At 41.4% G+C, this 24,599-nt stretch overlaps 1 protein-coding gene across 8 annotated transcripts in view; it reads right to left on the bottom strand.

The window, feature by feature from the left end:
- Positions 1–24,599, bottom strand: part of mtus1b (microtubule associated tumor suppressor 1b) — a 74,427-nt gene that overhangs the window by 15,778 nt on the left and 34,050 nt on the right. For 4 of the 8 annotated variants that reach the window (XM_061680542.1, XM_061680538.1, XM_061680540.1 and 1 more), the window contains exons 5-7: positions 16,091–16,303; positions 13,922–14,137; positions 9,806–9,970 (exon numbers count right to left, since the gene is read on the bottom strand). In XM_061680542.1, coding sequence (XP_061536526.1) covers positions 9,806–9,970; positions 13,922–14,137; positions 16,091–16,303 — 594 coding nt within the window. Of the gene's footprint in view, positions 1–4,610; positions 4,785–4,846; positions 5,614–9,805; positions 9,971–13,921; positions 14,138–16,090; positions 16,304–24,599 lie in introns of those variants that run through there. The other 4 variants (XM_061680541.1, XM_061680547.1, XM_061680544.1 and 1 more) reach the window with 4 other exon arrangements.

The raw sequence follows: 24,599 nt of genomic DNA, 5'->3' as shown, positions 1-24,599 counted from the left end.
TAGTTAGACAAAATAACCTGAAGAGCACACCAGTGCCACTACAAGCAACAAAACACACCGTTGCTCATTTGGGCGCACAAAGGCCATCGTTCGCCGAGGCAGCTAGCTAGGCTTCGTCTGACTGAAAAGAGGAGCACCAAAAATCTGCACATAGCTCCATGTAAACAGTGGGATTGAGCCTTTATGTACAGTGATGTCTTTGTGATGTCAAGTGTGTGCCCTTTGAGTCGTTTGCGGATGAAACTGACACTTTAAAACAAACAAAAAAAGGTCTCATTTTAATTGGACCTAAATCCAGAAGAAAAAAAAATCACCTCATGAAAAGCACAAATTCATCACAGCTCTGCATACGACAACTTGAGGACAATGTGTATAATTCCATTGATGTATCAATGTATTGAGAGTATGTTAACACAGTGCTCTATGCAGGAAAAGCTGTTGTAAATACATCTCTAGTGTTCCAAAATTGGTTGAATGCAAATTCCAACTAATTTTGCCAAACATTTGTAAATGTGAAAAATAAAGTACATGTGCTTTTATCCTAATTTCCTAATTGGAAGGGAACGTTTCATTTGGAGTGGCTTCTATGAAGATACTGACACCTGCTGGTAGAATCAACAAAAGTGGTGCACTACTGGTCTGAAAATCATTTCACCATAAATATCACCAAGAGCATGTGACTAAAATCTAACTTTGATTTGGTCTTTTTCCAAAATATCACCCAACTCCACACAGTTAACTGTTAAAGCAGTTTATATTAAGTTTATTTTTCATTTCAAGGGAAAGTTTATTCCAACAAGCAATTGTACACTTTGCTGTAAATGTTGCTGGCCTATGAAAGAAGAAGGTGTCTATACAGTACCTATGTAAACTGTTTCTTTCCAAACCCTCTAATGATAAATCTACCCATTACGCAAATTAATTTTTCCTTCAAAACCATTGTGGGGGGTGAAGGGAGGCAGTTCTGACTGCTAACATGGGGGAAGGAGAAAAGCATTTGAAACGACAGAAATTGAGCTGATTTAGCCTGTTGTTTCTTTATGTGACCGTGTGGACTTAAAAAGCGGCTAAAATGACTCATCGACCAAGAAAGCAACAGGCAAATTTGCAGTGGTTGTTTAACATAAAAACACTATATTAAGTGTTAAGCTTCAGAATGTATTCATGTTTTTGTGCTCATTAAGTCGAGTTCATTAGAACAACCACAGTTGGCTAAATGGCTGACACACACTTCTTATGAGTACGTACGCATACGTACATAACGCTACATCTTGGTGCAAAGAGAAGTTGGAAGTGTTGATTTTTCTCATTGTTTGTCTGGGTTTGTGATGATTCTGTACCTTGGGTCTGCCAGTCACTGATGCAGAGCTGCTGAGCCAAGACTGAGAGAAATTAGAGTTAGCGTGCATTGGAGGGAGAAGTTCTTCATGTCATGAGAATCTGCATAAAATGGCTTTAAAAAGTAACAAATCCCATGCAAGATTTTGGAACATTTGGTGCAATTTGGGTTAGTTCAGATGGAATAAAAAGGAGTGGAGGAGCACAAGATTTAACATTTTCTAAAGATGTTAATTGCATTTTTAATAGCCAGTCATCAATGAGTTGGTCTGTCTTCTGGCTCTGTTGCCTCATCATCCTTCTACCAATACTCTCTCTCCTCTGGATGTGTCCAAAACCATCGAAGTCTTCTCCCTCTCGCTATGTCTCCAAAAGATCATCCCTCTGATGAGCTCTTTTCTAATCCTATCCAACCTGCTCACTCCTACAGAGAACCTCAACATCTTCATTTCTGCCACCGTCTCTAATCCGGCCTCGCCTGTGTGGGGTTTACATGTTCTCCCCACGCTCGAAACTCTGGTTTCCTCCCACACTCTAAAAACATGCATGGTAGGTTGACTGAAGACTCTAAATTGCCCGTAGGTGTGCACGTGAGTGTAACTGATTGTTTGTCTATATGTGCCCTGCGATTGGTTTGTGACCAGTTCAGTTAACTTTATTTTCAATTTCAAGGACCCTAGTGAGGAGAAGTGGTACAGAAAATGAATGGATGGATGGATGGATGAAAATTAGCCAATAAATGTCAGCACATTGCTTTTAAATTCTTGTTCACTGGAAAAAAATACCTTCTCAAAACAAGTAAAAAATATTAAAAGCAAACCAATAATGCCAATGGAAATGTACATATACACACAGTATGCTGTTTATACACATGTGATGTGGACTCAAGACCAAGACAATCCAGATTCATTCATAAGCACGACTACGACTGCCTTTTAGTTTCAATTCTTGATGAGCAATTTATCTTTAATTTGGCCACAAACAAACTTCTTACAAAAACATGTCACCAAATTGCTGTGAGCCCAGCAAAACAATCTGTTAAAATTATAATACCCCATGACCCACTTTAAAGGCTGATACAACCCTGATGTTTTAATCAAGGAATTTTGCACATTTTGAATGGGACTTTAGATCAAAAGCGATCAAGGCTTTTCTTCAAGGCCCTTGATTTTCACAGAGAACATCTCCAACCATCCATCCATCCATCCATTTTCTGAGCCGCTTCTCCTCACTAGGGTCACGGGCGTGCTGGAGCCTATCCCAGCTATCATCGGGCGAGAGGCGGGGTACACCCTGAACTGGTTGCCAGCCAATCGCAGGGCACATAGAAACAAACAACCATTCGCACTCACATTCACACCTACGGGCAATTTAGAGTTGTCAGTCAACCTAGCATGCATGTTTTTGGGATGTGGGAGGAAACCGGAGTGCCTGGAGAAAACCCACAGGCACGGGGAGAACATGCAAACGCCACACCTCAGAACTGTGAGGCAGATGCTCTAACCAGTCGGCCACCGTGCCGCCCATCTCCAACCAGTGACAAAAACATTAGAACATCTCTCTGCTGAGATTGGAAAAATTCCCAGTCAGTTTAGCAGCTACATCCGCTAATGCCCTCATCTGCACTGGGGACAACTTGACATCAGATTAACAACTGCACAACTGGACGGGCCTCAAATGAATCACAGTGCAGTGGGCTTTGTGTGTGTGTGTGTGTGTGCGTGTGTCACTATGCACGTGCACTGACTGAAGCCTCTGACCTACATTTTAGGGTGATGGCACGCACCAGTGGGGAAGTGGGTCTGTGGAGCTCAGACGGAGAAAAATATAGCAGCCAAACACGTGCAGCTGGGCTCACATGGCTCAGGAGAAATTAATTAGTTCACAACGGCAACACGATGATGGTGTACCTGTGTAGTCAAAGATTAAGGAATCACCAAGTAAGACTAATCGCTAATATTTGTTTACTTTTCTCGGTAAACTGAACGTAAGCAAAATATAGGGATGGACATCTCCATTTGGCCAATGTGATACACATCGACATACTGCCGAATGTGATCCATATGTATAAACCTAGACGGAATTTGATATATAGTAGCCTATAATACAATGCAATAAAGAATGCAGTGCTGTATCACGGAGTACTGTACAAGAGGATTTCCTTTTTGTTATGTTTGTTTATTCTTTTACACCACCTTACATATTTAACAGTGAGGAAGACAAAAAACAACTTAAAAAAAACTCACGCTACTACAAAGATGTCCATAAAAATTTGGACAGTATAACTGGAACCCTGATCCCCTTTCAATTGACCTTACAAATGAATACGGCAATAGTGTGTACAGTATATCTACGTAACAACAGGAGCCACAGCCCCATTAGACACAAACCTTCCACCATTTTCAGTGGATGTATTAGGAAAAGCCAGATCCAGATGATTGGCTAGTTAGTAGTACATGTGTGTGAGTCACGTGGCTGCTGTCCCTCCAGGCTGTGGGTAGCAGAGCTAAAAGGGGAGCCCAGTCATAGCTATGTATCACGCCACTGCTGAAGCACTCATGCAGAAAGCTGATAAAAATGCACACAGGTCCGTGCAGTGCAAAAGAAAACCCATGACTGTATTGTGCTTCCATAGCCACAATGGCTATGGAAGGTGGTATAGGGAATAATAAACAGCCCCACAGCTTGGAGCAACAACGGTTTCCAATGTGAAAGCTGGACAGGAGGAGATGAGACGCAAGTGGCTATTTTAAAGGCAGATTTTGAACTAAATATGAAGAAAAAACACAAATAACAGAAAAATATTACCCATCACAAAGGAGGTGAAAAAAATATTGTAAAAGAAGGACATAGTCTACATGTAGATGTAGTCTGAGGAATCCATGTAAAAGACTGTTACTGTAAATACTGTAAAAACGTGCTTAAGGAGTGCACCTGCCACTGGTTTACACTGGATTATTTTCCATTGGGAAAATGAAGAGATTCTCCAGCACGAGTTTCTTTGCTAGCTAATGTCTCCCTCAACATCAACCCATTTATCTCCTGTATGTACACTGGATGAGGGCGAATTAAAGGGATGCCTGACATTGTATGACAACACAAGGCAAAGAGGTGTCATAGGAAAAGGATGGGCCAGATGCATGGCCAAGAAGGACATGAATGAGTGAAAAACAATCACAAATTTCTCAGATGGTTTGGAGTTTTGTCACATCAACAACAAGGTGGCTGATGGGATGATTAAGGGGAGACAGAGGACAGTGACACCTGCAGACCTGCGTGGAAGACCACCGTGTTCTTTCTGTATCCTGAACGCAGCTGAAGATTTCGGAAAAGGCCTTTGGCTGTCAGCTTCACATGGAAGTCAGACAGTGATAGTCTCGGAGACCATAACATCTTCTGTGCTCGTCCTGCACAAGTGAAAATCCTCTTCTGTTCGATGAAAGCGGCTGGAAGATGAAGTGAATTTTTATGCTGCTGTTCAGATGTCTCAGCAAAAGGCGCCTCTCACCTGTTTCATTTCTTTAGCAGTTGCCCTTGCTGGCTTCTTGGAATCTGCCCAGATAAATTTGGACAAATTGAATGACAAGTAAAAAATGTCCCACTTCTCATATGAATGACCTGAATTAGATTGCTGAAGAAGAGCACAGGATCTCAGGTTTTTTGAAAAACAAAATATCCTTGGTTCTGTACCAAAAAAACTGTACTGGTTAATAGAAATAAGTGAAAATAAAAAGTGGAAATCCGTTCCGCTGTCCGCTGTCCTTCACTGAATCCATGTAGATGCCACACGGGTGTCATTGAAAACAATAACAACAAAAAGCAGTCTGAAAAACAGTAGCTACGCTGATTGATGAAGAGAAAATGCCGCCAAATGAGCTGTAGATTTCCCAGCCGTCAAGGTTGGCCGTGAACCATCCGGTGAGAAAAGATGGTGACGAAGACAGAGCAAATGAGGAAGGAGCAAGGTAGTATTGATGTGCTGGGAGGGAGGGAGGGAGAACTGGGCGGAGAGAAAATCCTCATGCTGCAGCTGGTTTGGTCGTCCGTCTCCGCTTGTACACGCTGGACACAAACATTTACACTTAGTCGGAAAGAATGGAACAAAAGCTATGTGACAGAGCAATAGAATCAATTTACAGTCCAAAGCTATTTTTCTGCAGTTTTGAAGATATGGAAAGCCGGTACACAAACGTAGACTGAGGGGAATGCTGCATGGAGACGAGGGGGAGGGGAGTGGATGGGATTTGAATAATCTTCCCCACTCATTTATTCACCCCCTCTTTCTCTTTCCATTATTCTTATCAAGACATTCATGTCTACAGCTACTATCATATATTTTGTTTTAATAATAGACCATAATGGGGCGGCGCGGTGGATGACAGGTTAGCACATCTGCCTCATAGTTTTGAGGACCGGGGTTCAAATGTGGCCTCGCCTGTGTGGAGCTTGCATGTTCTCCCCGTGCCTGCGTGGGTTTTCTCCGAGTACGCCGGTTCCCTTTCACATCCCAAAAACATGCATGCTAGGTTAATTGACTCTCTAAACTCTAAATTGCCCGTAAGTGTGAATGTGAGTGCAAATGGTTGTTTGTTTGTTTGTATGTGCCCTGCGATTGGCTGGCAACCAGTTCAGGGTGTACCCCGCCTCTCGCCCGATGATAGCTGGGATAGGCTCCAGCACGCCCGCGACCCTAGTGAGGAGAAGCGGCTCAGAAAATGGATGGATGGATGGATGGATAGATTTGATGCCAAATCATGCTCGTGTGCTTGAGGCATCCCGAGAAACCTGGTACAGCAGCCTTCTGTATTGACATAAGAATGAACTTGTTCTGCTTTAGGTAAGTTGTAAGCCTTTGAGCGACAATGCTAAAGAAGATTTTACCTTCAACAATGAGGAGATTGATTTGCCGAAATTCGTCCATGTTTGAGTAATCCTTCTCTTTGGGAATTACCACTCCCCCTGCTCTTCGCCATAGCCTTTGCTTCTTCCATGCCACCCTGGCACCACTTCCACAGAAACTGCAAGATTGTTGTTGTGTTCTTGTACAGCCGATAAGGCACTCCATTTGGCCCTGGCGTTGAAGCTGCCCTTGCCTTTCATACTGCACTCTGGATCTCTCTCCATTTTGGTGGGCTGTCATCCAATTGGTGTTGAGGTTGGGGAATTGGTGCGCATGTCAGATGGTAGCTCCCTTTGTTCCAGCCTTTGCTCATCTGAGTTAGTCACCTTTAGATGGTCCTCCAGCTCCCTCTTTGGCACCTTAAGGGACCCACTCTTTTCCCTTGTAAAGAGGCCTTTCACGAATCTGAAGGGGTCCTTATAGAAGGATGTTCTTGTCCTCTCCTTTCTTCTGCGTCGAGTTCGGAGGTTTTCTGCTTTCCGTAGTCTTCCCAGGCATCCTTTCAGCTGTGCTTGCAGGAGGTCGATGCCCTCTCTCTCTTCCTGTGAAGACCTTTCCATCGTCTTCTCAGATATCTCCTCTCTTTGACAAGGTGCTCAAATTCTCATTGCTTTCTGGACTTGGGAGAGGCTGGTGCTTCCTTCATTTTTGCTTCTTTGGTTCCGAAGCTTTCAGCCCTGCAGTGATAGATCAGGTCACTCACTCTCTCCAGTTTCTTCTCAACAGTTCCTCGGATTCCATCCATGATCTTGCGAAAGTCTGCAATGTTGCCTACTCTTTCTACGACTGTTTGGCCACTTCACCTGGGATCTGTGGCATTGGATTTCCCTCTCAATAGCATGCTGCCATTGGTTGGGTTCTGGATTGTCAGATGTTGTGCTTGAATTACTTTGAGTCACCGGGGTGCTGATGCTCGTACTGTGGGTTGCTTCCTGCCACTGAGCTTCACCCGCCTGACTTGACCTTTCTCTTAGAAGATAATAATAATAATAAAAATAATAATAATAAATAATAATAAAAAATCATGATCAAGCACTTCATTCGCCCTTAATGTATTTTTAGGCCTCTGATAAATGTTAGCTTGGACCAGTCAGAGCTGCACGTTTGGAGCTCTTGTCCGGCAGCGAATGAAATAAGTGCCATGCCGATTATTCTTTTTTCACGTTGTCGTGTTCTTTCCTAGGTCCGTTACCGTGTGGTCAGTCATTGAGTCACCTTCCGCCTCTGCTCTCGCAGACTCAAGGGATATTTTCCTCTTTAAACTTTCTGTCGCCATGAGGGGTGACTCCTATTCAGATATAGGTGACGGAGCCTGCCATCATGGATAGCTAGTCCATGAAAGCCCCGTTGGGGTCTTCTCCTCCTGTCAGCCGTCAGCTGCTTTGGAAAGTGAAGTAGCAGTAAAGGTTCAATGCACAATTGATTAAGAATGTATATTTTTATTCCTAACGCTTATGTGCACTTGGCCAGTTAACACTCACTGTTTTTAGACTCAGGGCTCAATGAGTAGCCAACCCAGAGCTTCACCCCTTGTCAGCATGGTAACAAAATCTGTGCTTGGCATTGGCTCTGCAGTACAGGGACCTAACTGAGCAGTGGGCCACTTTGCATGAGACAAGACCGCCCCCTTCCAACAGGCTAATTTTATTGAGGCAAAAAATAGTGGGTGTAAAGTGTGATGTAATTCTTGTTCTTGGGGTATTTTCCTTATTTTCTTGGTGTATTCAGACAATGGGGAACTGTTAAAAATTGTGACAGAAATGCTTAACATTTCTCATTTCACAAGAACAAGAAACTGATATGGGCTGGTATGGCCTTCAATTAACAGTTCATAAGTTTGCCCAAGTATTATGCAGCATGGTGGACGACTGGTTAGCACATCTGCCCTGCGGTTCTGATGACAGAGTTTTAAATCCCAGCCCCACCTGTGTGGAGTTTGCATAATGTCACCATGCTGCGTGGGTATTCTCCAGGCACTCCGATTTCCTCCCACATCCCAAAAACATGTGTGGTAGGTTGATTGAAGACTCTAAACTGCCCGGAGGTGTGAATGGTTGTTTGTTTATATGTGCCCTGCGATTGGCTGGCGACCAGTTCAGGATGTACCCCGCCTCTCGCCTGGAGATAGCTGGGATAGGCTCCAGCACGCCTGTGACCCTAGTGAGGATAAGCGGTACGGAAAATGGAGGGATGGAGGTTTGCCCAAGGAATATACTAAAAACATTAAATAAATAATCTGAATAAAAACATTAAGGTTTGTATCGACAATGCTTCTTAAGGTACTCATTTTAAACAACAACTCAAATCAGTGCCTTATTATCATTATAGAAAACCAAGGTACTGATCCAGTACTTCCACTGGCAATTGCTTATTCTTTAAAGATGGCACTCTCGGCAGCAGCAGCAGCAGGAATAAATAAATAAACAATGTCATTAGACTTTTCAAACGCGCAGTCCAAGTAGTCTTTAAAATCAGAGCCATCTGCATGTCAGAATCAATAAAGTCTACATTAAAATTGGTCAAAAAGAGCCAAAGAAAGAAACATGACTGGTTTAAAACCCCACACTGAAAACCACTGTCGCCAGAGGTCTGTAAGATGCTAGAATCAGACACATGAGCGGAGCTTCTGAAGTTTTGTGTGAGTGCACAGCATCACAAGGCCGATAGCTTCTTAGTGACAAGTAGCGTCCCACAGGCCACAGAGAGACTTCCAGAGGTGGCCACAAAGGGGAGGCACCCAGACTATCTGGCTCAAACCAGAGCCACCACGTGGAGGGAAGCTGCCAATACAGGTCCAAGCTTCACTTACAGTGTCATAAATGAATGTTCAGGTATTTTAACTCTGCATCCTTTCAGCCAGGATGTTGCATTACCTTTCTCCAAATGATCCAATTAGTCTTCCAGTTGTTATTTGTGTGACATAACATCAAACATGCTAAGATTTATCCACAAACACATAAAACAGCACACAAAGATGAAATCCAAATTAACTATTACTGCAAATGTGGTCCCACTCCAAACTGGTCCCGGGAGCAGTGAAATAATTACAGAGGGACTGCAGAGGGATACTAATTATGTCTGTATAAACTTCCACTTACATGGAACATACAGCGATGTGGCTCAGTTTTAATGATGATCTTGTATGAACTGATACAAAAAGTAGAACGTGTGCCATCTCCACATAGCAAACAGTGAAGCACAGTGAGGACATTTCCGTAAAGTGGCTCCCAGCAAAGCACTGACAGAAACACGTGTCTCAGCGACATCAAGCTTTTTGGTTAGGACCTCAAAAGCAGTTGGGCTCTTGCTCTGACTAATAGACAAACCTGATTTATTCAAAATTGTGACAAGGGAGAAGAGTGACAACATTCTATTAGTGGAACATACCCTTTGTGTACAGATTTCCAAAACAAATGTGAAAACTAAAATTACTGTTTGTCTAGTACAACTAAATACAAATGGCTGTATAAAAAACAAATCTTCAAAAACCATAAATAGTGCTTAAGAGAAAAACGGCCTTCTGTACTCTCTCAACTCACCAGTGGAAGATCTTACATAATTTCTTACCTGTTCCATTGAGTCCACTGACCCTTGCCAAGCCGCTCTTTTGCAATGGATAATGGGATGCCTGTTTTGTCGGCACCTGATTGACAGTTGAAGATGTCTTAGCTGTTTGATTAGCTGTTGCTGTCTTGGCCGTGTTGTGGTTGTTGACTGAGGGGATCTTCAGACCTATAAGGAGGATGCAGAAGACGTTACATCCCATTGCAGGTTTTATCCAAATGCTGCAAGTAAAGGCAGATTCCAAAATAAGTCCACCCTCACTGAGTTTTGAGATTTGATTTCATTCAAGACAATGAAAATATTCTCAAAAAGTCAACTACAAAGACTGCACTATATATTGTGGTCTTTCACTCTTGATGAAACTAGTTTGTTTCCCCTACTGCCCAATAAAAAAAATGAATCATTTGCACCATGAGCAAAATAAATACATAAAAACATGAATTGAGATAAGAGAACGCCAGTCACAACCTGCATTGTAGATCATCCTGTTCATTTGATGTTGATTTCAATTTTTTTTTCTATTCACAATGCCTATTCACAGTTGCTACCTTGGCTTAGCAAATCAATAATCCATTTTATTGACATTGTCTCTATTTTCTGTTTCTTTTAGTTTACAAAAGTTTACTCTGATCATAATGGAACAGGACAACACTGATTATCCATCCATTTTCCGTACCGCTTATCCTCACTAGGTTCGGGGCATGCTGGAGCCTATCCCAGGTGACTTTGGGCGAGAGGCGGGGTACACCCTGAACTGCCAGCCAATCGCAGGGAAGATATAAACAAATAACCATTCACACTCGCATTCACACCTACAGACCATTTAGTCTTCAATCAATCCAGCATGCATGTTTTTTGGAATGTGTGAGTAAACCGGAGTACCCGGAGAAAACCCACACAGTCATGGGAAGAACATGCAAACTCCACACAGGGGAGACCGGATTTGAATTTAGACGTGAGACAGATGTGCTAACCAGTCGTTCGGGGTGCCGACTGGGTAGCTCTAACAAGGGGAAGGACACAATTGGATGTAGGAAAGTTCCCACACTTGTTTTACAACTCTAAAGCTAAGTGTTGTCTTTAAAGGCTCCGCGCCAGAGCTATTATTATTATTATTTTTATGATTATTGTTATTTTAAACATGTTTGATGATTTGAAAGATAATTTGGATTGGAAATGCCCAGGATTATTCTAGTTTGTGTAAAATGCCTTGCAGATGAGCCGGCTGGATTTCTCATTAATATTTGATATGTAAATAAGCTTTGCTCTGATTGGATCACTGTTCTCCTTAATTTGAATGTGGAAAACAGCTTTTCGCTGATTGGTGGTACACTATATCTGTCAGGTTCAGGTTTTCAAGCTGTTGGGAGGCAAGAAAGTGGAGGACCCAATTGGAGGGAAGCAAGGCTGGTGTGCCGGAATTTCAAAAAATGATTAATTAACAAAAACAAAGATGGCAAACAAGGTACATGGAAAATCTAAATTCTAACTTAAAGTCCAAAAATCTATCATCAAAATAAAGAAAGATGGAAACCAAAATACTGACCACTAATTAACATGACGGGATATGGAAACATGGGCTAGCGCAAACGACATTTGACAAACGACAACGCAGCAACAATGACTGAAAGAAAGCAGGGAACTAAATACAAACAAATTGACGAGACGACGAGGAACACCTGGACACCGCACGAGTGGCTAGAGGGCGCTGATTGGTTGACGCAAGGTAGCCCACAAGACATGACCAACGTGGGACACAGGAAAACATCAAACAAAACTAAATAGAATCGAAACTAAAACACAGATCATGACAATAGCTCGGTGGCTATCGTCCATAATATTTCTTAACAGAGAGTGTGAGCGAGACAGCGACAGACAGGAAGACAAGACAAGGCCCAGTGAGTGTCTATAATGTGTGGCTGATGCTATTGCTAGCTTGGTTCACAGGAAAGTAGGCCACAGCCGAGAGCTGTAACAAGTACTTAACAGGGCCCGGTTGTTCAAAACTCTGTTATTTTAACCACTGGTTAACCGCAAACCACCGGTTAAATTCTTCAGCCGACGTTAGCTAACCGACCGTTAAATATGCGTTGTTCAAAACATGGTTAATCACGTCGTCAGTTAACGACACCATCAAAGTTGACCGTGTGGTTGACGTCACTGGTCTGCGCCAATATATCCCACAATTCCTCATTTTGTTGACTTTGCACAAATGTTGGTGAACTTTTCTGTAAGAATAAACAACCATAAACTTACTATTCTTTTGAACACTGTAACATAGTCTACAGGAACAACTATGGTGTGTCTATCGTGATAATAGGTATCACATTGAAATGAAATTCACTGAATTTATTAATTATTTATGTACTGTCCTGTCTAAAATGTGTTGAACTGTATTTGTTTGAATTGCTGAGGGTTCAACGGTTTTGTGAGTACTGCCAGTTGAGGGCTACATTTAATATTAACATTAATGTTCCATTAATGTACAGCTGTGTTTTGTACTTAAGATTGAATACAGAGATGGTGTATCACCTACAATTACCAGAGATTTTTTAGACAATTCATTGATTTTATGCTTCATATCAAGAAATATTTATCATACTCCATGTTTAATTTTGATAAGGGTGGTTTGAAAAAACAAACAAATAAAATGAACTCATCTCTTTTATTATTATTACTACACTGAATGCCAGTTTAGGTTTCATTCTACTTTCTATTGTTTTTTTTAAAATTTATTTATAACATTTTGAAATAACATAATCAATATAAACACTAATGACTTTTACATATATTTATATAAAATGCACCATTATTGCCATGTCTCTTTGAACGAACTTTAAATGGTATACAATGATCCAGTGAACAGAGAAAATCAGCAAAAACTCGACAGCAGATCTTTTGCGGGTGCTTCACATGGATGTAATATGAGTCTGTCAATATCTCTGACTGAAAACTGACTATTATGGGACATAATCAACTATTCTTCATAAATCCATGAGCTAATTCTTTTGGCTTGTTATATCTATTTGAATCAAATTTTAAGAGTGTTATTCAAGTTACCGTGCTTCATACAGACGCAATGTTTAATTTTTTTTTAATGTTTATCTATTTCCAATATTTATAGTTCATTTGAACTATAATAAAAAATATTATAGTTCAAATGTCCAAATAGATCACAGTCATGTCTTATTTAGTGAATAAATCTATGAAATACATGTTATTTTCCCAACTTTTAATGTCCCATGTTTTGAGATGATACACACCAAGTTTGAAGTGAATCGTTATCCGCGAACACCATCCCGAGAGTTAAAAACACTGGTAAAATGTTAGTGGCGGCCCTGAGGTGTATTAACTTTAATGTCAAGTTAACAGCCGGTTAAAGTTAACCAAGTTTAGGACAAATAGATAACGGTGGCGTTAACGTTAACGCTAACGGTCGGTTAAGTCTACTTAACCAATGGTTAAAAAATAACTGAGCTTTGAACAACCGGGCCCAGATAGGCAACTTCCTCGCTCACCTTTCTCCAGGCATGCTCTCTTTTCGTAGTCCCAGTATTGGTAGCAGGAGTTATCAAAAAGTTTCATGTACCCACAATCATTTTATTCTGCACAACAACTACAGGATGTTGTGTGTAACACAAATTTAATTTGAGAGGGTATGTACCAACCACACAGTGGACGGTTACTTGAACAATGAGTCGGGTTTCTATGTTACGGCGACACCTGATTCTGAGCTGTTCGTTTTTCTCCTTTTTGCATTTCATACGAAACTTAAACCATGTCACAGACTCATTTTGACCTACGATATGCACAAAACAGTGCAAAATGTTTTATTTTGATGGCATGGGACCTTGAGTTTACCTTACACTGCCTGATGTAGCATACCTATTTGTAACGCTTATTGTCGAATATGTGCATGTGTGACAGCGTGCTTACATTTTTTGACAGTGTGACTGTATGCTTTGGTGCAAGAGGATTAGTTGTTGACAGAAAACTAATATTATAATTTATTGAGCGTCAGAATGTTCCCCCCACGCTGACCTATTGCCTCCTGGATGGATGTGCTCTCACCCCAACACTGTTAAGAATACTGATAAACAATCACACAAGTGAGCATACCTGTGGCTGTTGTTCGAGACTGCGGTGACAGAGCTTTGCTTCTCATTGCAGGAGACTTTGGAACAGCAGTAACACAAGTGCTGTTAAAACAGGTAACAGTGTCGCAGGAACTAGTGGGACCCAAGGTTTTTTTCCCACTCTGACTGCCTACTGGAGGATTGCTTCTGCTGGCCCTCTCAGCTGACCTGGTACCAATACATGAAGATTTTGGAGAAGCTGAAAAATACAAATTGTTTAAATGCTCTGTTGGTTTGTTGTTAATGTTGCAAAACAACATCACAATTTAGATGGCGAAGAAACTAAGTCAAAGGCACGTAAATGAGACAGCTAGAGCATAATAAAGCAAGGATTTAATCGTTATTTGCAGAGCAAATATAAAAGAAAAGTTGATTGTGTTTTAATAGTGTAAACATGATACAATTCCTGAATTTCCAAGAAAAGATGAATATTCTCCGCCAAATTATTCCTATCCATCAAAGTCCAATGTTGCCTTGATGTCCTCAAAATGTTAATAGTCTCACACAGATATTTAGCTTGTTTCTTTTTAAATAAATCTGTCACGGATAGTGTAAGTCATATGTTCTGTATCTTGATATAGTCAGATTTATTACTAAATTAGAAAGTGGCTTCAACTCAAGCATTACATATATTGGATAAGGTAGATTTGTTGAGCATGCACTTTCACCTGTAAAATTTTAGAACAGAGACAACATAACCAGAAAGTGTACAAATTCACAACAGTGTTTAACACAAAAACAAAATCTTTTTTTTTGTGATAAATTAACACGCATAATGTTTTTCTGGACGGCACGGTGGGCAACTGGTTAGAGCGTCAGCCTCACAGTTCTGAGGACCTGGGTTCAATCCCCGTCCCCACCTGTGTGGAGTTTGCATGTTCTCCGGGCACTCCGGTTTCCTCCCACATCCCAAAAACATGCATTAATTGGAGACTCTAAATTGCCCGTAGGCATGACTGTGAGTGCGAATGGTTGTTTGTTTCTATGTGCCCTGTGATTGGCTGGCAACCAGTTCAGGGTGTACCCCGCCTCCTGCCCAATGACAGCTGGGATAGGCTCGAGCACGCACGTGACCCTAGTGAGGAGAAGTGGCTCAGAAAATGGATGGATGGATGTTTTTCTGCTATGAAAAGAGATTTGTTGTTGGGATGTGTAGTTCCAGAGATCATCCATTTTCTGTACCGCTTCTCCTCACTAGGGTCGTGGGCGTGCTGGAGCCTATCCCAGCTATTATCGGGGAGGAGGCGGGGTACACCCTGAACTGGTTGCCAGCCAATCGCAGGGCACATAGGAACAAACAACCATTTGCACTCATGTTTAATTAATATTCACCATTTTGTGCTTCCATCAATTTAGGGTTAGCCTAACTTGGTGAAAAAGTAATTCGTTTGTGGGTATGACAGTATGTTACAAAGATTTCTCACTTTGCAGTGAATGAAGCCATTGTTTAATTTCCAGATCCAGCTTTGCCACAAATGTGAATTTTCAAACGCTCCAATATATCGTAGCATTGTCTCCATCCTCTCTGCTTGTCAACTTTGACAATCCAGCCCTGGGGACTGACATTCTGAACATCAAAAAACACTATCACTTACAGAACAAAAACAAATTGAGTAAATGTTCATGATTGCTTAAGAACAATGATACAATTTGGGGTACTTAATGACAAACTATCTTTGTTCTTTTATTTACCCAGCTTTCATTTTTCCCCCTTTAGAATGCCTTTAAATCCTTGCAGACAAAGTCTATATACTTCACTTACAACATACATGATCGCCTGTTCCAAGCTCATCCAAAATTGTAATACTTCATAATGGACTGACACGTGTGTACTTGGTGTTCATGCGGTAGCGATGTACAATGCATTTACTTAACTCTACTGTGACTTAATGGAAAAGTTAAGAAAATGATCAAAACATTCACTTGTTAAAAACTTCATCTTCTAAATCCTTAGTTTGGTAGAGAGAATGTTCCATTATTGTCCTGAAAATGGATAAGAGTCATTCATGTGTCTGCGTTCTCTATATCCTGACCAGATGTGCCCCTTGACCTCAACAAAGGAAGAGAGTGTTGATGTCAGCACATGCACAGGCGCACGTGCACAACCATATGCACACACTTTGTCGAAGGGGAGAACGCATCACTAGCTCACCTTTGCTTGTGGGTCCGTTGTTCTCATTGCATCCCAGGGGTGAAACAATAAGGTTTGAGGGTAACCCTTTAACAGGAAGCTTTGATGCAGCATTTAAAACTGGTGGCCCAAAGGCTGGTTGGAGAGTAGCTCTAGATTTTGAGTTGGAATTTGAAAAGCTCGGGACCAATGGTGAAGCCGGCTGCTCTAATGTGAGGCGGGGTCTGGGGACACCTGAAAGTTTGTATTGTTCATTAGAGGTTATGATGATGACTCACTTGTAATGGCAAAGAACAGATTTGTAAAACACCTTTACATTCAGTTGATAATTTGGTAGAACATTCACACAAACACATTACTACTTTCATGGTAACAATATCAGTAGTTGGACAAACGAACAAGCATATATGGTAGTGATGTGTGGTAGTGAAGAAAACTCAAAAAACTCTTTGAAGCAAACGATGGGTTACAAAAGCTGCTTTTTTTCCCCCATTCCTCTCTCTCTTTTCTCTTCAAGCCGCACGTGATTGGTCAATATGTACTGCGTGGTCTCTGTTCTGCGCTGAGCAGAGGGGGGGGTAGCAGTTACACACATACTAACAGGAGATGAGAGAAAGGGGCCAGAAGGAGCGACAACACTAACACACTGGAAGAGAAAGTTAGGGAAATTAGTGACAGCAGGAAAATGAGTAAAATCTGGACCCATTTCGATGTTATTGATAATTCAAAGGTAGAGGTCTATACATGTATCTCTTATCGAGCTGGCTCCGCAAACAACCTGCACAGGGACATGAGAACTGTCCACCCATAAATAGTGCAATGGGGGGGGGGGAGAAAGCAATTAAACCTGATATGAAGGTGCCATTGAGGGCAACGTCAGTCTCCTCTGAGAGAATCATCTCCAAAACGGCGTAGATCATTTCTGACAGAGGAAACCGCATCAGATCCTCAAAACTGAGGCAATGGATGTTTCTCAATACCAAGCTTAACTAAAAAACGAGCAATCTGGATGCTGATCTTACGCTTTTTGTTTTACATATTTTAATTTAGCGATTGGCTGGCGACCACTTCAGGGTGTACCCCGCCTCTCGCCCAGATTCAGCTGGGATAGGCTCCAGCACGCCCGCGACCCTACTGAGGGTAAGCGGTACGGAAAATGGATGAATGAATGAACTAAAAGATAACTTTTTTCATTAGTAATTCATTTTGAACATGATTCTACATCATAATTGGTAAGAATTTAATTGAAGTAACAACAAAATCTGAAGAGCCGCTTGAGAGCCAAAAGGGATGGCTCTTCTCAGTGAGCCGAGCCAAAAAAGACGGTTTTCTAAAGAGACGAAATTCCCATCACTCGTATGTGAATAGCAAAATACTGTACATCGCTCATAGAAATATGACTTCCCACAGCAACAGCAGGAACATCAGTCAATTTCACAACCACAAGAAGCTGTTAAATCACTAAACAGCTATTATACCCTGCCAATACCCTGTAGCGTATATTGGTTGAAAAGGGAAATAGAACACTGTGTTGCTGGAATAAAGTTGAAAACTTGAGCGTTTAATGCGTTCAGTCCGGACGAGAAAGAGAGGGCAAAGTTGGGATTTTGTGTGTAACTAGTAATTTCCCCAACATTAATGGGCAATAATATTGTACATCCTAGCAACGCTTGTGGTGTGGTACCACCATCAGCTGGTCGGTGGGGATGGTCTTTCTCCGCGCACCTCTGGAGGAAAACGAAGCAGGTTTGGTTGAAAAAGAAAAAGATGCCGAAAAATAAAACAAAAACAAAAGAGGCGGAAGAAGAAAAATTTAAGTTGTTCGTCACGCCTCATTGGGATGATATGACCGTCTCTCTCCCTGCCTGTTTCCGGGATCCGCTAGCAAGTTCAGAGAACTCACGTTTGGCTGGGAGCGTATCTGGCACCTCAGCAGCAACTGCTCTGGATGCTTCACAGCGGTGATCCACGTAGGCTAGGAAGCCGTATCTCCATCCCCAAGGTTAGCGGTTACCGAGCTGTGTGCCCGAACAAAAGGAAGGGGAGGGGGCATGGGTGGCGGCACGGAAAACCAAGAGAAAGGAGACAAGAAAGAGAGCAAGAGGAGGCGGGAGTCTGAGGTTAAATACCCAGGGGGCGTGTCTAAGGGATGGAGGAACCCGGACAAGACCATGCCCATCGACTCGAATTTAGTCTACGAACTTTGTCATAAAAGTGGTGTCAAAATCATATCTTAATATAAAATACTCCTAACTTTGTACTCTTTACTCATCGATCAAGCATACAGAATGATTGCTTAAAATTGTTCTTGGCAAAGCAACTGCTTATGGTTCAATCGCATCTCATGCTGCTTGGCTTCAAATCAAGACAAATAATGGCTCAAAATCTCACAGCTGCACCTGCAAAGTTGACACACTGACACAGACATCAAGGCATACATTTGGAATATTTCTGCAGAGTTCGTGAAATATGGAAAGGGACATTTTATCTTCAGTTAAAACCCTGAATGGAAGCCCACGGGTTGCAGTACTCTCAAACGCCAGTGGGTGGCCATTTGTGTGCATGTTTGAATAGTAGTAATAATAGTTCATTGCTGTATTTGCATTCCATTGTCGATCTGTCCCAGCTTGGTCTCCCTGGAGAGAGGGTCCCACCTTTTGGTTGCTATCAGTTCTAAGGAAGAAAAGGACTCTTTGACGACCGTGAAGCAAGATTTCGAGGGGACCTGCCAATTAATTTAGGGTCCACTTGACATACGCCAGGCGTCCTTTTAGTGGCTGTCTCACAGCAGGACCGCAGGGAAGAATGTAGCTTATCAAGTTGTGGGGGAGGTTTTGGCAACTGGGTCAGAGTCACTACAACACTTTCTATTCAATTTCCAATTCAACAGTCATTTATTCTGTACATCTATATTCAATAGTATTGCTGCTTCGCATGCTTACAACTGATCCAAATACACAATTCAAATCTCTCACAGACATTCTCATAAGAATCGATCCTGTCTGGCAAATGGAGAGAAAAAAAAGGGAATTTCTATGTTTTCACTTCAGTTACATTACGTCACGTGAACAAGAGCTCTTCTGTTGATGAAGGCAGAGCCGCAGTAAAACTTCTACTAAGTGACTGAGGCCAGCAGGAAACATCTGGCTTCATTCGGTTTCAATTCTAATGACACATCAGACCAGAGAAAGCAGCTGGATTGTATTACCGAAGACATCAATGTTAAGTAAGAACTGGAGAATACAAGTCAGGAGTATAAAGAACGCGTGGAAACAAAACGTCAGCTGAACTTTTTCAGTCCATACTCAATATTTAAAAAAAATAAATGGGAAAAAAGGTCTTCCTTTTTCAATTAGATCAACAACATTATTGCTTTAAACAGTGCAAGTTAAAACAAAGTAAATTCATTCATCTTCCGTTCCGCTTATCCTCACTAGGGTCGCGGGCTGCTGGAGCCTATCCCAGCTATCTTTGGGCGGGAGGCGGGATACACCCTGAACCGCTCGCCAGCCAATCGCAGGGCACATAGAAACAAACAACCGTTCGCACTCACATTCACACCGACGGGCAATTTAGAGTCTTCAATTAATGCAGAAAACCCACGCAGGCACGAGGAGAACATGCAAACTCCACACAGGCGGCACTGGGTTTTGAATCCTGGTCTTCAGAACTGTGAGGCAGATGTGCTCACCACCATTCCACCACAAAGTAAATTTAACAATTAAATAAATAAATAAAATAAAAATGTTACATTAATGCTATTTACCTTATTTGGACAAATATTCTCACTTTCCCATTTTACTGACAAATAGGGATGTAGCCCTACAGAGGGCAGGGAACCACATTTGAAATGGACACCACGTGGTTCATATATGCAGTAGATCAAAATTATTTATCCCTGGCAATCAGCTAAGCAAGGTACTAATAATAATGGAATGCTTATAATAAAAGGTCATGAAAGAAAGTATGTTGTGAATTATACATTATAGTATACGATCGCTTCGGATATAATGATGCAATTAAAAAGTGGAACACTACTGCAAGTACGTCTATTGTATTACATTCATTTTCTGGGGTTCAAATTTTGAATTGCAAAGTATTTCATTGAGTGCCCTTTCTTAATTGTCAAGGCCTAAAAGAGCTATGATAAGTTCAGAAAAAGTGGTGTCTCGTTTTATTGTTGTCCCTGCACGTCACTCCAAAGATTGGTACTGCTTTAAGGCTAGTAGGGACAGGCTCGACTCTGACGCCCACCAAACCGCCATTTGCGGGTCCGTTTCCATCGTGGCGGGTAGCACAGCCACACCCACGAGCCACTTTGCTGGGTTTAATTGTATTCACTTGTTTGCAGATTCAGCCACTATGCTGCTGTCTCTTATCCACTCTGCCTGTGCACCTGGCTCCTCCTCCTCCCCCTTCCGAGTTGAGTCCACACACACACACACACACACACACACACACATACATGCACACACACACTCACGCACACGCATCCCTCCCCGATCATGCATTCGCTTACAAGATAGGCTACAATTTCTTTACGCGCATGTTCTAGCAAGCGTTATTTCAGCATTTTTTTGTTGTGTAATTTATGTCTTTGCGAACTAAACAAAGATAAATTGTATGTAACTCTCAACACCCATGTCCTCTATTGTACAATTTGTGCAGTGTTCTAAAGTTGTGTAAGTTGCCTCTTTGTGGCATAAAGATATTTTAAATGCAACGTTGCATGTTTAAGAAACACAAGAAAATCAGTCCATGAATAATGCCTTCACTTACAAGTAGCAAACATCAATATTAGACAATATAACATGAAACCAACAGTATCTGAGGTGCCTGTGAACAAATAGTAATTTAGTAAAAACTCCTTTTATGAACAGTACAACCACAATAATTCCTGAACAGTCATGTCTCACACATACAGTAACTCCCATAGCCACTCCACAATTAATATAAAACCACTATACAGCATCCCACTTGACTTTTACTTTATGTGCTTTATGGGGGGAACATGGAAGACATGTCCCCTTCACTTTTTCAGAGGGCTGTTTTTGTACCCTACAGTTTTTTACCATCCTAAAGCAATGTTGCACAAGAACAAGCACTAGACACGACAAGTACTAGAATCACGCGGAGAACGCCTGCCAGTGACAGCAGCATTGGTTTTTTTGTACTGTAAATAACACATGGCTGGGCCAATTGCGTCGCTTAGATGTTTTAACCACAACGTAAGATTATCCCCCCGCCCGCCAAACGCAGTGCACAGTGTGCAACAAGGAAGTAGCAGAACACTGTGCATGCCTGCCGAAGATAGAAAGAATGCCGCCTCCTCCTGAACGAGGCAAGTTTCCTAATCAATAGGGATGGGAATTGATAAGATTTAAAGGATTCTGATTCCATTTTCGATACTGTTTAATGGTTTGATTCTTTATTGATTCTCTTATCGATTCTCAAATTTGTAGTTTGGGGGAGAAAAAACATCCGGGGGACTTTTGTATACAAAAAATGTAAATGATTCAAATAAAATTAAACAAACGCCTGCTGGATATCATATCCAGGCTTTTTCTTATAATACATAAATGCTATAATCGAAGAAAAACGACTAATCCGCCCCGGTACGGGTAGTCTGTGCAAGTTCCTGCATTGTAAACACACCCTGAACACATCCTATGAATTGAGCAAGCGTGTGACGTATGTTCTTCTGCCCTCCTTGAGCGCGTTTTAAGCTGTTAATAACACCCCATTTGGAGTTTACTCTAAAACTAAACGCGCAACAAAAATAATTACACACTTTGTATATTTAAGAACAAGACATCGTTTTAGAGATTGCTAGCTTAATGCTAACACTCAATAGAAAACCCCTATTGACGGGCTAGCAAAACTAGCATTCACGGGTGTTATTTACCTTCAGATAACGAATATTCACACACAAACCCCATAGTAACACATACAGACAGGTAATATAAAAATACTCACAGGCACATAATCTGTGAAAAACAACTTTAATAAAGTTCTATTGCGATGTTCTTCTACTCTTTTTTTAAGCTTAAGAAATGTGTAGCTCCATGCATGACTGAGGAAAACCTCTGGTCGCAGTTTCTGGCAGGGTGTATTTTAGCGTAACACCCTGAAAATGTGCATGCACTCTTTTTTTTATAGTTAAATTGTTGTCGTTTTTAGTCATGTGTGCTGTGCTTGGTGGTGTTAATACCACTTGATACCACCTGATAGTAATAGTTGTGTGAATGCCAGCTGATCCATGCGATGCGCACGCTGCGTAAAATGCTCACTGGCGTCCTCAATTCAAATAGAATCGATAAGGGAAGTGCGAGAAAATTCAGCTAACGATTCCCACTGATTCTCAATTCTCGATACCCATCCCCACAAATCAATGAGTGAAAATCACAGATGTTCACAAGACAGCCGCCAGCACCTCATGAAATTTCCCCCAATCTAGAGTCCAACACTGTGACAGTGACTGTGTGTGTGTGTGTGTGTGTGTGTGTGTGTGTATATATATATATATATATATGTATGTATATATATATATATATATATGTATGTATATATAGATAGATAGATAGATAGATAGATAGATAGATAGATAGATAGATATATATATAGAGAGAGAGAGAGAAAGAGAGAGAGAGAGATAGAGATAGATAGATAGATAGATAGATAGATAGATAGATAGATAGATAGATAGATAGATAGATAGATAGATAGATAGATAGAGCTATATATACAATGGGTACGGAAAGTATTCAGACTCCGTTAAATTTTTCACTCTTTGTTATATTGCAGCCATTTGTTAAAATCATTTAAGTTCTTTTTTTTTCCTCATTAATGTAAACACAGCACCCCGCCTTGACAGAAAAGAACAAAACTGTTGAAATTTTTGCAGATTTATTAAAAAACAAAAACTGAAATATCACACAGCCATAAGTATTCAGAGCCTTTGCTTGGTATTTAGTAGAAGCACCCTTTTGAGGTAATACAGCCATGAGTCTTTCTGGGAATTATGCTTTATCGTTTTTCACACCTGGATTTGGGGATCCTCTACCATTCCTCCTTGCAGATCCTCTCCAGTCCTGTAAGGTTGGATTCTGAACGTTGGTGGATAGTCATTTTCAGGTCTCTCCAGAGACGCTCCATTGGATTTAAGTCAGGGCACTGGCTGGGCCACTCAAGAACATTCACTGAGTTGTTCTGAAGCCACTTATTCGTTATTTTAGCTGTGTGCTTAGGGTCATTGTCTTGTTGGAAGGTGAACCTTCGGCCCAGTCTGAGGTCCTGAGCGCTCTGGAGAAGGTTTTCGTCCAGGATATCCCTGTACTTGGCCGCATTCATCTTTCCTTCGATTGCAACCGGTCGTCCTGTCCCTGCAGCTGAAAAACACGCCCACAACATGATGCTGCCACCACCATGTTTCACTGTTAGGACTTTATTGGACCAGTGCCTGGTTTTCCCCACACATACCGCTCAGAATCTTGGTCTCATTAGACCAGAGAATCTTATTTCTCACCATCTTGGAGTCCTTCAGGTGTTTTTTAGCAAACTCCATGCGGTCTTTCATGTGTCTTGCAGTGATGGTTGACTTTCTAGAATTTTCTCCCATCTCCCGACGCATCTCTGGAGCTCAGCCACAGTGATCTTTGGGTTCTTCTTTACCTCTCTCACCAAGGCTTTTCTCCCCCAATTGCTCAGTTTGGCCGGACGGCCAGCTCTAGGAAGGGTTCTGTTCGTCCCAAAGTTCTTCCATTTAAGGATTATGGAGGCCACTTTGCTCTTAGGAACTTAAGTGGAGCATAATTTTTTTGTAACCTTGGCCAGATATGTGCCTTGCCACAATTCTGTCTCTGAGCTCTTCAGGCAGTTCCTTTGACCTCATGATTCTTATTTGCTCTGACATGCACTGTGAGCTGTAAGGTCTTATATTGACAGGTGTGTGACTTTCCTAATCAAGAGCAATCATCAAAATCAAACACAGCTGGACTCCAATGAAGTTGTAGAACCATCTCAAGGATGATTAGAAGAAATGGACCGCACCCGAGTTAAATATGAGTGTCATAATAAAGGGTCTGAATACTTATGGCTGTGTCAGTTTCAGTTTTTCTTTTTTAATAAACCTGCGAAAATTTCAACAATTCCGTTTAGTTCTGTCAATATGGGGTGCTGCGTGTACATTAATGAGGAAATTTAAAACAATTATTTTAGCAAATGGCTGCAATATAACAAAGAGTGAAAGCTTTAAGGGGTTGTGAATACTTTCCGTACCCACTATATGTAGAAATATATACGTACAGCCCCATATACATACACCAGGCGCTGGTAAATCAAGGGATAGAGCCGACCTGTATCAACATTCTACAATCAATAGACAATGATTCTTCAGGTTCAATACGAATTGATGAAAAAAGAGTGCGAATAAGTCTAGGAAAAGGGGTCAGACAAGGCGACATACTGTCTCCAAAACTATTTACACCTTGCCTTGAAGAAATATTTAAAAAGCTCAATTGGGAAAAAGAAG

This window comes from Phycodurus eques, chromosome 6 (genome assembly GCF_024500275.1).
Source record: "Phycodurus eques isolate BA_2022a chromosome 6, UOR_Pequ_1.1, whole genome shotgun sequence".
NCBI lineage: Eukaryota > Metazoa > Chordata > Actinopteri > Syngnathiformes > Syngnathidae > Phycodurus > Phycodurus eques.
Note: the sequence above shows the minus strand (reverse complement) of the source record. Positions and strands in the feature narration are given on the sequence as shown.